This window comes from Bufo bufo, chromosome 7, assembly GCF_905171765.1.
Source record: "Bufo bufo chromosome 7, aBufBuf1.1, whole genome shotgun sequence".
NCBI lineage: Eukaryota > Metazoa > Chordata > Amphibia > Anura > Bufonidae > Bufo > Bufo bufo.
In genome coordinates, this window is record NC_053395.1 from 18,833,978 (window position 1) to 18,852,310 (window position 18,333).

Here is an 18,333-nt window from a genome sequence, read left to right on the forward strand (position 1 = left end):
ACCCTTGGCTTCCTAGCACTTCACCAAACCTTGATCTTCCGGGTCATATAGCTAAGGTCTGTGTAGAATAACTTACCTCTATGGGGATTTTGGCTGGGTGGCCCTCCGCCAAAAGCTTATCTCCTTCCTCCTGAAGTTTGTTGATTTCGTGTTCCTTGGCTTCCAGACTCCTTTGGATAAAGTTCTGTTAAAGAGGTGAGATTATAGAGGGATTGATCCTGGGGTGTATGAAGGTAAGAAGAGTACAGCGGAATACTGAAGAGTATTGATGGAGTACAAAAGAGTAATAAAGGGTGTTGAGGTAAGTAGCGTATAGAGGGCAAATGTAATATTTTGAGGTAGGTGGAGTATAGAACACGATTGTGGTAGGTGGGTGGAGTATAGACGACTATTGTGGTAGGTGGATGGAGTATAGAACACGATTGTGGTAGGTGGGTGGAGTATAGAACACGATTGTGGTAGGTGGATGGAGTATAGAACACGATTGTGGTAGGTGGGTGGAGTATAGAGGACTATTGTGGTAGGTGGATGGAGTATAGAACATTATTGTGGTAGGTGGATGGAGTATAGAACATGATTGTGGTAGGTGGGTGGAGTATAGAGGACTATTGCTGTAGGTGTATTGGCAGTGTCACCTCATACTGTCTCCTGCGGCTAATGTAGTCGGTGTTGCGGTCGCTCCAGTCATACTCCATGCGTTCCTTCTCTTGCTGATCCAGCCAGTAGAGCTCGTTGGTGCAGCGCTGCATGTAGTCCTGCAGGGTGCCCAGATCCCGCTGCCGCTTCTGGGAGCCGTTCTGCAGAACAACGCAGAAAGGGGAAACTAAAGGAACTGATTGGATCAGATGACTTCCATCACCACTGACAGCAGCTAAAGATTCCTTACCAAAAGCTTCTGATATTTAACTTGCAAGCCACTGATGTACTCCTGCGGACAAAGCACAGCCCGTGAGATGATGGGAGCGCTAGTAAAAGGTAATTGTCATATGCAATGCATCATCCGAGGATGTTGCTGATGGTCACTCACCTTATCTGAGTCCTTGTTGATGTGATCTCCGATGGCCTTCACTTCGTTGTTGAACACGTTGTGCTCCATGATCTGGTTCTCCAAGTTGGGTAAATCGGTGGCGAAGGTGGCTCTGTTCAGCTGGTCCTGGAAACGATATAGAAACGTTCATGTAGCGTAATATCCTGTAACCTATGACCTCACTCTTATAATCTCCATCACTCACCATCTTATCATCGATCACTTTGCCCCAGTTGACTTTTGGAACATCTATGGTTGTGATCTTCTGGTTGTAGATCTGTTCGTGCTTCTTCCTTTGACTTACCAGACGCTCTTTAAGCTGCCGGATGCTGTAGAAATGAAGAGACAGGTGGCAGTCAGCATCAGCGGCAACAACCCTGACCTGAGGGTCTCCAAAAACTGCTGTCTGAATAGCAGTCATATGTCATACGTGACCCTCAAGATCGCCAAGCCCTACACAAGGATGGCACAAAAACATTGAATCCAGTACCATTCTGTGACATTTCATCATCCGGAACCCATCAGCTCCTATCGACTCCAGATTTGAGGAATTTTACTGTAGAGGTTTTCAGACATTTTACAGGCACAATGTTATTATAGTTAATCCAAAATATTATCGAATACTTGACCCAGGCCGGGACCGGAACATCGTATAAACCACACCCTGGTCAGGATAGCATGATTATTATACTCTCTCTAGGTCTGGATAGGAACATTATTTTATACACTATAGGTCAGTATAGTAACATGATATTATACACTATAGGTTGGCATAGTAACATATTATACACTATAGGTCGGCATAGTAACATGATATTATACACTATAGGTTAGTATAGTAACATGATATTATACACTCTAGGTCGGGATAGTAACATGATATTATACACTCATATAATTTTAACTTGTGGTCCTTTTAGTATTTGTTAGTATTATACAATATAGGTTGGGATAGTAACATATTATACACTATAGTAACTTGATATTATACACTATAGGTCGGCATAGTAACATGATATTATACACTATAGGTTAGTATAGTAACATGATATACTTTCTCTAGGTCGGGATAGTAACATGATATTATACACTCTAGGTCGGGATAGTAACATGATATTATACACTATAGGTTAGTATAGTAACATGATATTATACACTCTAGGTCGGCATAGTAACATGATATTATACACTCTAGGTCGGGATAGTAACATGATATTATACACTATAGGTTAGTATAGTAACATGATATTATACACTCTAGGTCGGCATAGTAACATGATATTATACACTATAGGTCGGGATAGTAACATGATATTATACACTCTAGGTCGGTATAGTAACATGATATTATACACTCTAGGTCGGTATAGTAACATGATATTATACACTCATATCATTTTAACGTGTGGTCCTTTTAGTATTTGTTAGTATTATACAATATTATACTTGACAGAGGTCGGGATAATAACACAATATTATGCTTGGCCCAGGTTGTGCTAGTAGCATACCTGACTTGGGGCAGGATAGTAACTTGTTATACTTGAGCCAGGCCAAGCGAATAACATAATAGTATATCTGACCCAGTACAGAATAGGAATATAGCATTATACTTGACCTGGGCCAGGATAGTTGCATAATATTATATTTGACCCACGTCAGAGTAGCATGACATCATACGTGCCCTGCCCAGAGACAGCAAAATAATACTATACTTCACTGAGGTCAGGGTAGTAACATAAAAGTATGTATCACCTGGGTCGGGATGGTAACATATTACACATGACCCGGTCCAGTATAGTTACATAATATACCTGACTCAGCCGGGATCGTATCTTATTATACATGACCTGGGACGGTATAGCAACATGATATTATACCTGACCCAGGATAGGAACATATTATACCTGACCCAGGATAGGAACATATTATACCTGACCCAGGATAGGAACATATTATACCTGACCCAGGCCAGGATAGTAACTTACTGTACCGTCCCAGGTCATGTATATTAATATATTATACCTGACCCAGGCCAGGATAGTAACATATTATACCTGACCCAGGCCAGGATAGTAACATATTATACCTGACCCAGGCCAGGATAGTAACATATTATACCTGACCCAGGCCAGGATAGTAACATATTATACCTGACCCAGGCCAGGATAGTAACATATTATACCTGACCCAGGCCAGGATAGTAACATATTATACCTGACCCAGGCCAGGATAGTAACATATTATACCTGACCCAACCGGGACAGTAACTTAATATACATGAACGGGGATGGTATAGTAACATAATATATCTGACCTGAGCCGCTATAGTAGCATAATATTATAACTGACCTGGGTCAGGATAGGAAAATAATATTACACTTGACTTTGGACAGAACAATATTTCCACTCTTGGACAATAATATTATTTAACCCTTCCCAGACCCCTGGGATCTGCCTGTGTGCGACGCCCCTTACAGGAATGTGGCTGGCGCTGCTCTGACCACCTGTCAGGGATCCAGTATCGGCGCTCGGCTATTTCTGTAGGTTTGTAATAAGCGCTGATCCTCGTAAATAACAAGACATGGAAAGAGGTCAGGAGGAGGCGCTGAGAGGGGCGAGGGGCCAACCATGCGCAGAGCAGTTAAAAGAACACACGCTCCCAAGGACCCATTCAAGAACTGGGATACGATAGGACGACCCATTTAGCGGTATCTGACTTGCATCTCATATTTTTGTCCCCCCTCTACACCCGACACTCACTCCTCTTGAATCATTTCACTCTGTGGGTGATTGCGTTGGCGTGCCAGGAGGGCATCTGTTTCCAGGACCACTAAGATCCTCTCGGTCTCGGTCATGGTGGTGGCTGTGGAGTCTTTGTACATCACAGGCTGCTGGGCGCGAATCTTCTCCACATCCTGGATGATAAAAAATAATGAGTTAAAATGAATAGTGAATGTACACAGCTGCTAAGTAATGTAAAGCTGTAACTGCAGTACCAGCTATGACCACCTGGTGGCACCATTCAAATGCATTGTAATAGAAACAGCCTCCTGCACAGGGTAAAAACACCGCCCCCTAGAGATGTAATGTAAGAATGCATGAGAAGCTGCAAAACATGTCTTTTATCCAGAGAAGCTGCAGATTGACCTCCGCAGCCCTGTGTAAACAGGGAGGAGATACGAGTCAGGGAGATACTGCCAGCAGCTCTGCTCTCGCCTTGTGATGTGTTTCCACTTCACTTCCAACCCGTTTCCTGCTATGTTTCCTTACAAAAAGCCATAAAAAGTGATTTATGAGCCGAGGACCTCTTTATTGGCGTTTGCCAAACATGGATTCCACTTTTATCACCAGTCCACAGTCAAAACCTGCACTAAAGTTCAGTAACTTTTATTCACTTTGCTGTGCTTCAGTTTTCAATTATTTGTACATGTTACTCTCCAATCAGATCCAAAGCTGCTGAAAAAATTCTGCAGGTTTCCCCTTAAAGCAGGCATTAGCTCAGCCCCACCCGACGGTCAGACAAGTGGCCTAATATCTGTGTAACTGTCCGCTGAAATCCCACAATGCACTGCTGTCTGATAACAGGGGACCAGCTGAATTCTCAGATGGGCTGTGGGGTGACCTACGAATGTCAGCTGTGGACCTCCAGGTCATTATTAGGTGTAACACTGTGTACTCATTTCTTAATATATGTCTCCATTTTCCTGATACAGAGCTCCAAATCCCCTGCATAGTCACAGAAATAAATGATACATTCTATCTCCCTAGAGCCACCACTAGGGGGAGCTCACTACATACAGATTATACAGCCTCCACTAGAGGGAGCTCACTACATACAGATTATACAGTCACTACTAGAGGGAGCTCATTACATACAGATTATACAGCCACCACTAGAGGGAGCTCACTACATACAGATTATACAGCCACCACTAGAGGGAGTTTACTACATACAGATTATACAGCCTCCACTAGAGGGAGCTCACTGCATACAGATTATACAGCCACCACTAGAGAGAGCTCACTGCATACAGATTATACAGCCACCACTAGAGGGAGCTCACTACATACAGATTATACTGCCACCACTAGAGGGAGCTCACTACATACAGATTATACAGCCACCACTAGAGAGAGCTCACTGCATACAGATTATACAGCCACCACTAGAGGGAGCTCACTGCATACAGATTATACAGCCACCATTAGAGGGAGCTCACTACATACAGATTATACAGTCACTACTAGAGGGAGCTCACTGCATACAGATTATACAGCCACCACTAGAGGGAGCTCACTACATACAGATTATACAGCCACCACTAGAGGGAGTTTACTACATACAGATTATACAGCCTCCACTAGAGGGAGCTCACTGCATACAGATTATACAGCCACCACTAGAGGGAGCTCACTACATACAGATTATACAGCCACCACTAGAGAGAGCTCACTGCATACAGATTATACAGCCACCACTAGAGGGAGCTCACTGCATACAGATTATACAGCCACCATTAGAGGGAGCTCACTGCATACAGATTATACAGCCTCCACTAGAGGGAGTTTACTACATACAGATTATACAGCCACCACTAGAGGGAGCTCACTGCATACAGATTATACAGCCACCACTAGAGGGAGCTCACTACATACAGATTATACAGCCACCACTAGAGGGAGCTCACTGCATACAGATTATACAGCCACCACTAGAGGGAGCTCACTGCATACAGATTATACAGCCACCACTAGAGGGAGCTCACTACATACAGATTATACAGCCAGCACTAGAGGGAGCTTACTACATACTGATTATACGGCTAGCACTAGGGGTGCCCACTACATACAGATTATACAGTCACCACTAAAGGAAGCTCACTACATACAGGTATATAAAGCCACCACTTGTGGCAACTCACTGCATACAGATCATTCAACCACCACCAGAGGGAGCTCACTACATACAGGTATATACAGCCACCACCAGAGGGAGCTCACTACATACAGGTATATACAGCCACCACCAGAGGGAGCTCACTACATACAGGTATATACAGCCACCACTAGAGGGAGCTCAGGAGCTGACTGCATACTGTGTTATTATTGGCTTCTATGTATAATCTGTATGCGGTAGGCTCCCCCTAGTGGTGGCTAGAACAGCCAGGCATGGACAAAACTTTGGCTCTAAAATGATGGGTTGCCACAAATGTAAATTCGTTTTTATATTCGAGACTGTATAACGCTGCAGGTCTATAGCAGGGAACGTCAATTATAATGGATATAGGATAATTCTGATCAGGACCGCTGAGAGGGTGTCCAGGTGTTGCCACCTTTTAAAGGCATCCTTAACGGGATCTTCTGAGATGTTAGTTAATAAAATGCCTGATCATATGGGGAGCTGATGATGATGATGATGATGATAGTGGGTAGGTGGGCACGGAGGGTGTCCATCCACTCTATGGGTTCCTGAATTTATATAGGCACTACACGTTATTAGTGCTCCCATATATAATTTATATAATGGGTACAGAAATAATGAGCGTATAATTGCCTACATGGTGGGTACCTGTATGATGGGCGCACATGTACCCCCCTCCCCTCGTACCTTCTGCAGCTTGGAGTCGGTGTCCACCACGTTGCGCTCCACCTGGTCGGCATTCTTCTGCAGCTGCTCGATGAGCTCGGTCAGTTCGCTGGCGGAGACCCTGTAAGAGAAGACCGAGCCAGTGTCAGCCAGGCACAGCATAGTCCTCGCTCAGCAGTCCCAGCCTTCACTCCTCTCCCTCCGGTTCACACCCCTGGGCCGGCCGAGCTCCAGCTCCGAGAAGCCGTGTGCCAAGGGGGAGCACTGGAGGGCACACTGCCAGCTCATTAGCTGGTGACTCATTCGGCCTTTTGTATTACTTTCCAAACTATGTGTGCGTCTAAGCCAAGGGATCAGGCGTGTGCAGCCCTGCTCTGTACTCGGACCGTTGTTTACATGGGGCTGCCGGCGCCGTAGGTACAGTAAGGTAGCTACAGAGGTCGCACCTGTGCCCTGAAACCTGCAACACCCCCTGGCATACATAAGGGCAGCAGCGCAATAACTGTATAGCATGTGGGCTGCGGAGGGGGAATGGGCCCCTCCATTGTCACTACCTCATCCTGGGCCCCACAGGGTAACACTGTCCAAAGATCTGAACATGCAATCCCAGGCTTACCCCACCCAACACGGCTATAGCCAGAGTGAGCGCCAACATGGACTGGGCCCCCTTCTCTTTAAGGGCCACAAACACGCCGTACACCCTGCCATATAGACAGATGATACTGCATGTTATATGGGGGGCCTAGGGCCCCAAAGCTTCACCAAAATGAGCCTTGATTGCATTGCTCCTATGTGACCGGTCACAAGAGCTTACAATCTACAGGCTGCAGGGGCAGGCCGAGCGAGCTCCAGGCCTCATGTCTCAGACCCAGGGACTGCAGTAGGTGGCGAGGCAGGAGGCGCATGGTGCCTCCTAACCGCTGCTAAACACTTTCATGGTGGCCCATGAATTACGTGGACACTGGCCACACACTTATTAGTACAAATAGCAGAAAGAATAATAGAGGTTTAGTTTGTTTTTCCAACATCTCTGCTTGCTGTCAAGGAATGGGAGCATTGATATTTACATGCAGAGGCTAAGAAAATACTGTTACGATTGTATCCAGTCTAGACCATGCTCTGTGTGTCCTGCGCTGATACACTGTGACAAGCTATCAGCGCCGGAGAGAGATGTGTGCTGCTGATGTGTTTAGTATAGAAGAACTTAAAGGGCAACTCCACCAAAAACCTAAAAACAGTCAGGAGGGAGTGTCGTTTAACCCCGATATCCCCCCTCCTGCCATATCACAGCCACAGGAGTCCAGGAAGCTGAGATACGAAGGGCTGTTTGTAAGGTCTTGTAGATTTCTGAGCAGCCTGTGACATGGGGGATCATGGTAGTCACCAGGGAGTCTCTGTCTGACCATGATGCATTGCAGCGAGCAGTCGCCCCCCGAAATGCAGGGGCTATCCAGAGCACAGACCCCTCCTGTGACCGCCTCATCTCCAGCCCGTCCTTCTACGTCTCTCCCTGCCTGACACCGATATCTCAGGAATGTTCTCCCTGGACTCGGGCCTGGTCCAGCATCTCCGAGCCCACCTCCCACAATGCACCTGTCAGAACTGCAGTAACCTATTCATGGGACTTGACAAGGTGCCGGATTATTGGATATTCTGGATTATCAGAAAAGTTACCTTTTGTTTTGACGTAACTCTACAGATAAAAGGCTCCGGTGATATCTGCTGCTGTCAGATGAGTCTAGCGATTGGTTTTCTCTACTTTTTGTCCTGCTGTTAATAAGATTCTAGAATAATTTGAAAGTGTTGCACATTTTTGGTAGAAATATGCCTGAATATTAAAATTTCTGGATTATCAGATTCTGGATTACAGTATTCCATACATGTGAATGGCGTTTCCGCAATGGAAAACTCCAGATGGATTTTCGGCACCGATGGTGAAAGAAAAATCATTTGCAGAGATAAGAAGCGGTTCTTTATCTTGTGCAGGATAAGCCCCATTACAGGACAGTGAGGCCAATCTTTGTGGATCTGCTGCACATCCACGGAAAATCTACGGTACATCCACGGTACATCCACGGCAAATCTACGGTACATCCACGGCAAATTCACAGAAAATCTATGGGACAGCCACGGCAAATCTACGGTACATCCACGGTACATCCACGGCAAATCTACGGTACATCCACGGTACATCCATGGCAAATCTACGGTACATCCATGGCAAATCTACGGTACATCCATGACAAATCTACGGTACATCCACGGCAAATTCACAGAAAATCTACGGTACATCCATGGCAAATCTACGGTACATCCATGACAAATCTACGGTACATCCACGGCAAATCTACGGTACATCCACGGCAAATTCACAGAAAATCTACGGTACCTCCATGACAAATCTACGGTACATCCATGACAAATCTACGGTACATCCACGGCAAATCTACGGTACATCCACGGCAAATCTACGGTACAGTCACAGCAAATCCACGGCCATCCATAGAAAATCCACAGCACATCTACGGCACATCCACAGAAAACCACAGTGCATCCACGGCACATGCAAAGCAAATCCACAGCAGATTCCCAGCATATCCACCACATATTCATGACACATCGACAGCAAATCCACAGTGCATCCACGGGAAAGCCATGTCTCGTACACAGAAAATCCACAGCATTTCCATAGCACATACAGCACATCGGTACAAAATCCACAGCATATCCATAGCACATACAGCACATCGGTACAAAATCCACAGCATATCCACGCCATAAATATACAGTTTCTGATGTGGATCTTGTCAGATACAGCTTGTATTTACAATATGCGACACATGAACTGGATTAGGGTCGCCTTCACACACGCCAGATTTTGTGTGTCAGAAAATTCTGCGACTGAAAAATCGGTTCCATTCACCTGAATGAGGCTTGCCTTTCTGCATTCAAATGAATTGAACTGATTTTCAGTCGTGGAATTTTCTGCCACAAAATCTGCCACGTGTGAAGGGGCCCTGAGCAGGATCTCTCTTTGATGTCTCTGCATCGTCTTCCTCCGTGTTTGCGGAGCCTCCATCTTCCACTTTTCACTGATATCTGGGACAAGTCTGGATGTCCGGCCGGAGTATCAGCGGCGTTACTCAGCACACAGGAATGTACATGGGGAAATATCTGCAGATAATGATTGCATGCCGCATGAGACCCGCTATGATAACTAATTAATCTGTCATCCAATAGAGCAGAAACTCCTTCAGTACACTGTAATCAACCGCCTCACCAGATGGGAACCGGTCAGTAAGGAGGTCATGGCGCCATTGTGTTGTGGAGCGCCTCCTGGATACATTTCACCCTATAGCTCTCCAACAGACACCTGACAAATACCATTAATTCCAGACTGAAGGGTTTTTTCTAAGAAAAAAGAAAATCTGATTAATAATGCCGGCTGAGACAGGGAATTACTAGTTGCTATGGATACACAGCTTTTACATTCAGTTGTCAGGCAGTGCTTCCCTAGCAACTGCCTAGGTTTTCAGCTCAAGACCAAACTAGCAGAGAAGGAGCCAGGACCGCCTAGACCAGACCTTGCTTTATCTCTGCTTGCAGTAGTAATCAGATTTTTGTAATAATATATTTAGATGGGAACCGCCTTTCAACCCCATATACTATCATTTATATTGTCGCTTATAATTTACAGTATGGTGGGTATAAGATGTATACAGTGATTTCTACATTGATGACATCATCAACGAATGATGACATCATAACCAAACACTGACTTCATATTTTGCAGCTGTGTTTCCCCCACCCACTCTTTTGACTCGTATCCTGAACTTCTCCATGATCCGATTGGCTAAAGCTTAGTGTCCTAGCTCCATCTATTTAATAACCCCCGCCCCTGCTTATGTAATCATTCCAATCATCTGATCGACTACATTTCGCACATCACATCTCCTCATTGCAAAGCCATCTGCGGTAAAACTGTGTCAATTCATGGTAAAACCACATGTGGTCCTCAGCCCCACCTTAACCGCAACATGTGAACATGCCCTACGAACATGAAGTAAAGGCGCGATACATAGCAGCAGGTGGAGTCACCCACTGCGGTGCGCAGCGCGTAATAGCTATGCTGTCAGGTGACAGCTGGACCTGCAGGAACCTGCACCCAGCACAGAATGTGAGATCAGGTTTGCTGCAGGGAATACATTTTAATATATGTGGAAAAAAACTGAAAGATTAGTTGAAAAATTTCCAATGACCTGAAGGCTATAACTAGACTACACATGGACGGATGAGGCATGCTGCCATGGAGAAATGAGGCCTGCTGCAGTGGAGGGATGAGGCCTGCTGCAGTGGAGGGATGAGGCATGCTGCCGTGGAGGGATGAGGCCTGCTGCAGTGGAGAGATGAGGCCTGCTGCAGTGGAGAGATGAGGCCTGCTGCAGTGGAGGGATGAGGCCTGCTGCAGTGGAGGGATGAGGCCTGCTGCAGTGGAGGGATGAGGCCTGCTGCAGTGGAGGGATGAGGCCTGCTGCAGTGGAGGGATGAGGCCTGCTGCAGTGGAGGGATGAGGCCTGCTGCAGTGGAGGGATGAGGCCTGCTGCAGTGGAGGGATGAGGCCTGCTGCAGTGGAGGGATGAGGCCTGCTGCAGTGGAGGGATGAGGCATGCTGCAGTGGAGGGATGAGGCATGCTGCAGTGGAGGGATGAGGCATGCTGCAGTGGAGGGATGAGGCCTGCTGCAGTGGAGGGATGAGGCCTGCTGCAGTGGAGGGATGAGGCCTGCTGCAGTGGAGGGATGAGGCCTGCTGCAGTGGAGGGATGAGGCCTGCTGCAGTGGAGGGATGAGGCCTGCTGCAGTGGAGGGATGAGGCCTGCTGCAGTGGAGGGATGAGGCCTGCTGCAGTGGAGGGATGAGATATGCTGCAGTTAATGCTGTATGTGTGAATGTTCTTTAAGGGGCTAAAAGCACTACTCTGTTGCCCATGGAGTAGCTGTACCGGGTGCTGAGGGAGCCCAAAAGCCTGTCCGCCAAATAAGAAGACATCAGTAAATGGCAGATAAAAGATGGGGCCCGGGTTTTATAATGGTGCCCAGGAGCTTCATGTTACTCCTCAGTGTGTGGCACCATGAGAGTTTAGCACTTGTCATTTTTTTCAAGATTGGTTATTTTAAAGGGATTCTGTCACCAGGTTTCTCCCCTGTCAGCTAAACATATGCTGATGTTCAGGGCCTCATCAGGATTCCTAATGTGGGCTTCTAAATGTCATCTGTGGGCTTATTTAGCTAAAAAACAGCTATTACTAACCTGTCAGTCAAACAAATAAGGTGCCCAAGGGGATGTTAATGGGTGCAAGGTGCCGGCCGCACCCACCGCCGTTTGTGCCCAGCGCCGACTTTCCGGACTTCTGCGCCGCCTCCTAATCCTCTGTGCCGCCTCTCGCTCTCCCTCCCTCCCCCCTCCTTCTGCTGTAAGATCTCGCGCACACAGGGGTTGAGCGAAGTGTCGGTGCATGCGCACTTCGCTGTAAGAAGCCAAATGGAGAAGTCCGCACGGGCGCATCAGGCAGAGCCCTGTGCGCAAGCGGGAGATCTTACAGCAGAAGGGGGAGGGAGGGAGAGCGAGAGGCGGCACAGAGAATTAGAAGGCGGCGCAGAAGTCCGGAAAGGCGGCACTGGGCACGAACGGCGGTGGGTGCGGTGGGCACCTTGCACCCATTAACATCCCCTTAAGCACCTTATTCGTTTAACTGACAGGTTAGTAATAGCTGTTTTTTAGCTAAATAAGCCCACAGATGACATTTATAAGCCCACATTAGGAATCGTGAAGACGCCCTGAACATCAGCATATGTTTAGCTGACAGGAGTCAAACCTGGTGACAGAATCCCTTTAAGGTCTCTTTCCACTCTTTAAAGAGGTTCTGTAGCATCTGTGGTGTGTATTACACAGTTATTCTGCTGAGCCCCATATTAAACACCTCGGCTGCTGTAGAACCTCTCTACTGGGAGTTGAGGAGTTTAAGTCCTGTATAAAAGCCTTCGCCCTGCAGTGTCCTCAGTGGCCAGTAATATAGTAGTGGCTCCTCTACTGTGGAGAACTGCCATCTATGTGATATATGTATGTTCTCACTGCCTGCCCCCGAGGAGCGCACAGGCTAAACGTCTGATGTGTGCTGGACCAGCCCCATACTGACAAGTGCAAGACATGGAAATGAGGGGAACACCTCTGCCGCTGTGAGAGGAAGCGTTCTCCAAACTGCAGAGCGACATCAACATCATTAACTCAGCAAGTTGTAGCCTGAACACAGAATTCTTCTTTACATATAAAGGATTAACTTTACTAATTATCTTCAATGGAAAACAGACGGAAGGAAGAAAGATTTCCCAAGGTCCTGGCAGCATCATGTCTCCACAACACCCAGAATCATAACACCTATTATTTATAAAAGAGGCAGACAAAGTGTGGATCTGCAGCATATAATCGTAGTATTACTGCTCCTATGTACAAGAATATAAGTACTATAATACTGCTCCTATGTACAAGAATATAACTACTATAATACTGCTCCTATGTACAAGAATATAACTACTATAATACTGCCTCCTATGTACAAGAATATAACTACTATAATACTGCCTCCTATGTACAAGAATATAACTACTATAATACTGCTCCTATGTACAAGAATTTAACTACTATAATACTGCTCCTATGTACAAGAATATAACTACTATAATACTGCTCCTATGTACAAGAATATAACTACTATAATACTGCTCCTTTGTACAAGAATATAACTACTATAATACTGCCCCTATGTACAAGAATATAACTACTATAATACTGCTCCTATGTACAAGAATAAAACTACTATAATACTGTCCCCTATGTACAAGAATATAAGTACTATAATACTGCCTCCTATGTACAGGTATATAACTACTATAATACTGCTCCTATGTACAGGTATATAACTACTATAATACTGCCTCCTATATACAAGAATATAACTACTATAATACTGCCTCCTATGTACAAGAATATAACTACTATAATACTGCTCCTATGTACAGGAATATAACTACTATAATACTGCTCCTATGTACAAGAATATAACTACTATAATACTGCTCCTATGTACAAGAATATAACTCCTATAATACTGCCCCTATGTACAAGAATATAACTCCTATAATACTGCCCCTATGTACAAGAATATAACTACTATAATACTGCTCCTATGTACAAGAATATAACTACTATAATACTGCCTCCTATGTACAAGAATATAACTACTATAATACTGCCTCCTGTGTACAGGAATATAACTACTATAATACTGCTCCTATGTACAGGAATATAACTACTATAATACTGCCTCCTATGTACAAGAATATAAGTACTATAATACTGCTCCTATGTACAAGAATATAACTACTATAATACTGCCTCCTATGTACAAGAATATAACTACTATAATACTGCCTCCTATGTACAAGAATATAACTACTATAATACTGCTCCTATGTACAAGAATTTAACTACTATAATACTGCCCCTATGTACAAGAATATAACTACTATAATACTGCTCCTTTGTACAGGGATATAACTACTATAATACTGCTCCTATGTACAAGAATAAAACTACTATAATACTGTCCCCTATGTACAAGAATATAAGTACTATAATACTGCCTCCTATGTACAGGTATATAACTACTATAATACTGCTCCTATGTACAGGTATATAACTACTATAATACTGCCTCCTATATACAAGAATATAACTACTATAATACTGCCTCCTATGTACAAGAATATAACTACTATAATACTGCTCCTATGTACAGGAATATAACTACTATAATACTGCTCCTATGTACAAGAATATAACTACTATAATACTGCCTCCTATGTACAAGAATATAACTACTATAATACTGCTCCTATGTACAAGAATATAACTACTATAATACTGCTTCTATATTTAAAGAATATAACTACTATAATACTGCTCCTATGTACAAGAATATAACTACTATAATACTGCTCCTATGTACAAGAATATAACTACTATAATACTGCTCCTATGTACAAGAATATAACTCCTATAATACTGCCCCTATGTACAAGAATATAACTACTATAATACTGCCTCCTATGTACAAGAATATAACTACTATAATACTGCCTCCTGTGTACAAGAATATAACTACTATAATACTGCTCCTATGTACAAGAATATAACTACTATAATACTGCTCCTATGTACAAGAATATAACTACTATAATACTGCTCCTATGTACAAGAATATAACTACTATAATACTGCCTCCTATGTACAAGAATATAACTACTATAATACTGCCTCCTATGTGCAAGAATATAACTACTATAATACTGCTCCTATGTACAAGAATATAACTACTATAATACTGCTCCTATGTACAAGAATATAACTCCTATAATACTGCCCCTATGTACAAGAATATAACTACTATAATACTGCCTCCTATGTACAAGAATATAACTACTATAATACTGCCTCCTGTGTACAAGAATATAACTACTATAATACTGCTCCTATGTACAAGAATATAACTACTATAATACTGCCTCCTATGTACAAGAATATAACTACTATAATACTGCCTCCTGTGTACAGGAATATAACTACTATAATACTGCTCCTATGTACAGGAATATAACTACTATAATACTGCTCCTATGTACAAGAATATAACTACTATAATACTGCTCCTATGTACAAGAATTTAACTACTATACCCAGTGGCACCCCCTAACATAACACATGAGGAGAAGACGGCTTTACATTGGCTATGTGGCCTTGACGATGTGGTCATAAAGCCCGCCGACAAGGGGGGCAACGTGGTCCTGATGCCGAGGGCCTATTACCTCGAGGAAGCCTCTAGACAGCTAGACGATGCCACCGTGTATTTAAAACTCAGTGAGAACCCTGTGCCATCCATCCTTGACAGGGTTCACTCACTTCTTTCTAGATACGTTGACCAAAATTTCCTGCCCAAAAGCATTATGGAGAAGCTAGTTCCTAAGTTCCCCAAGTACCCCACGTGGTACTTCGTGCCAAAGGTACATAAGTCCCTACTTCACCCACCGGGGAGACCCATTATTGCAGGTATTGGGTCCCCGACGGAGTCCATTTCGAAGTACGTGGACTGGCTCCTCAGGCCTCTTCTAGTGGGGACTCCCACGTATCTCAAGGACACCGGGGACTTCCTCCGTGCCGTCAATGACCTTGAGTGGCGGGAGGAATTCCACCTTGTGTCCTTGGACGTGGAGAGTCTCTACACCCGCATTCCCCATGATGCAGGCCTTCAAGCGGTGGCGACAGTCCTCTCCCGGACAGATAAAGGCTCCATGTTTTCCCAGTTTGTACAAGAGTCTCTCCATCTGGTTCTCAGTAACAATGTCTTTCAGTTCAACCGCCAATGGTACCGCCAGATACAGGGTACGGCGATGGGTACACCTGTCTCATGTACCTTTGCCAACCTGTATCTGGCGGTATTTGAGGAGACGTACATTTTCTCCTTGGGTAACCCCTTCCTTGTCTACATCCACAGGTTCCTCAGATACGTGGATGATGTGTTTCTGGTCTGGTCGGGCAGCGAAGAGCAGTGTGGACTCTTTGTGCAGTACCTCAATGATATCAATAATATGAACATGAGGTTCACTTTCAACTTCGGAGGCAGATGTCTGGATTTCCTTGACGTACATGTCTCCGTGGTTGAAGGTCACCTGCACACTACAGGTTTCCGGAAACCCACTGCCACCAATTCGCTGCTCCACCAGACCAGTTTCCATCCCCCCGCTGTTAAGAATGCGGTACCATACGGGCAATTCGTCCGGTTGCGCAGAATTAATAGTACCGATGCGGACTTCTTTAGACAGGCTCACCAACTTGTGGGTAGACTTGTGGAAAGGGGTTACCCAAGGAGAACTGTACTGGATGCAATGCATCGAGCAGCTATCCGCCCTCGATCTAGCCTCCTCAGGGACAATAATGGCGAGGACAAGGACGAGAGATTCGCCTTTGTCTTCAAGTATAGCCCTGTAGCTGACACCATCAGACGGGCAATATACAGCAACTGGGACCTTTTGAAGCATGACGCTTCATTGGGCACAGTAGCCTCCAGCAAACCAATTATTTCTTTTAGGAAGTGCCACACTCTAAGGGACAAATTGGTCCAAAGCGTTCTTCGGCAACCAAAAAGGTCTAATTGGTTGAACAGTAGAATTCCTATAGGCAATTATAAGTGTGGTACCTGCTCTTTTTGTCACTTAAATGCCCAGGCCAAAGTTTTGTCCCTAGGGGGCGTAACACACAAAGTACGACAGTTCATTAACTGTCGCACTCCCTTTGTAGTGTATGTCATCTTCTGTACCTGTAACATGTTTTACATCGGGAAGACCATTAGGCCGATGCTTGAACGGGTGCGGGAGCACATCAATTCGATCCGCACCGGGCGAGGTTCCCCCCGCCTAATTGAACATGTACATGCGGCCCACAACGGTGATCCATCTGGCCTCTCCTTTGCGGGCATTGAGGCTGTGGGGCCAATCCTCCGTGGAGGCGACCGCCACCGCCTCTTGCTGCAGCGGGAGGCCAGATGGATCATCAGGACCAATGCCATGGGTCCTCTCGGTCTTAATGACAAAAATGACATGGCGGTTTTCTTGTAGGGGCATGGCCGCGGAGTCTAGTCTGGTCCCGCCTTTGTTGCCCTTTTCACCACCTTATTCCTGTATAATTGTGTATACTACCAATTCGACCTCTTGATAACCCATGATATTATCCCCCTGATAGGCTCAGTGCCTACGAAGTCCGTATAAATATTTCTCAATTTTCTGTCACTGTTAATACCTTCGGTCTGGCTTCTGAAATTTGTTGCCCAATTATAACCCGGGTATCCCATGTTCGTCTTGTCCTGTTTCACATGACATTGTCTGTATAATATGAACTATTTACTTGTGTCTCTGTCTGTACACCTTTTGAAGCACCTGCACACAGGGGAGGTCCGGGATCACCATGGACACGCCCGGTTTTCCTTCCCCTATATAAGGTTACTCGTGCTAACGCACGTCATATCCGGCCAGAAGAAGCGCTATTCCAGCGCGAAACGGCCGTCGCCGCCGACGCACACTGTGGCCATCCCGCCCCCCCTGCTTGCGCATGATGCTCGATCCACAATAAACAGCTAACAGCATTCAGAAGTTTGGTGAGTGCCGCGTCTCTCTCTCAACTTTCATTGATTATAATACTGCTCCTATGTACAGGAATATAACTACTATAATACTGCTCCTATGTACAAGAATATAACTACTATAATACTGCCTCCTATGTATAAGAATATAACTACTATAATACTGTTCCTATGTACAAGAATATAACTACTATAATACTGCTCCTATGTGCAAGAATATAACTACTATAATACTGCTCCTATGTACAAGAATATAACTACTATAATACTGCTCCTATGTACAGGAATATAACTACTATAATACTGCTCCTATGTACAAGAATATAACTACTATAATACTGCTCCTATGTACAAGAATATAACTACTATAATACTGCTCCTATGTACAAGAATATAACTACTATAATACTGCTCCTATGTACAAGAATATAACTACTATAATACTGCTCCTATGTACAGGAATATAACTACTAT

At 44.7% G+C, this 18,333-nt stretch overlaps 1 protein-coding gene across 1 annotated transcript in view; it reads right to left on the minus strand.

Moving 5' to 3' along the window:
- PPL (periplakin) overlaps positions 1-18,333 on the minus strand; it is a 53,134-nt gene that overhangs the window by 18,574 nt on the left and 16,227 nt on the right. The window contains exons 2-8 of the mRNA XM_040439918.1: positions 6,636-6,735; positions 3,788-3,942; positions 1,233-1,356; positions 1,028-1,153; positions 887-928; positions 636-797; positions 77-184 (exon numbers count right to left, since the gene is read on the minus strand). Coding sequence (XP_040295852.1) covers positions 77-184; positions 636-797; positions 887-928; positions 1,028-1,153; positions 1,233-1,356; positions 3,788-3,942; positions 6,636-6,735 — 817 coding nt within the window. The remainder of the gene's footprint in view (positions 1-76; positions 185-635; positions 798-886; positions 929-1,027; positions 1,154-1,232; positions 1,357-3,787; positions 3,943-6,635; positions 6,736-18,333) is intronic.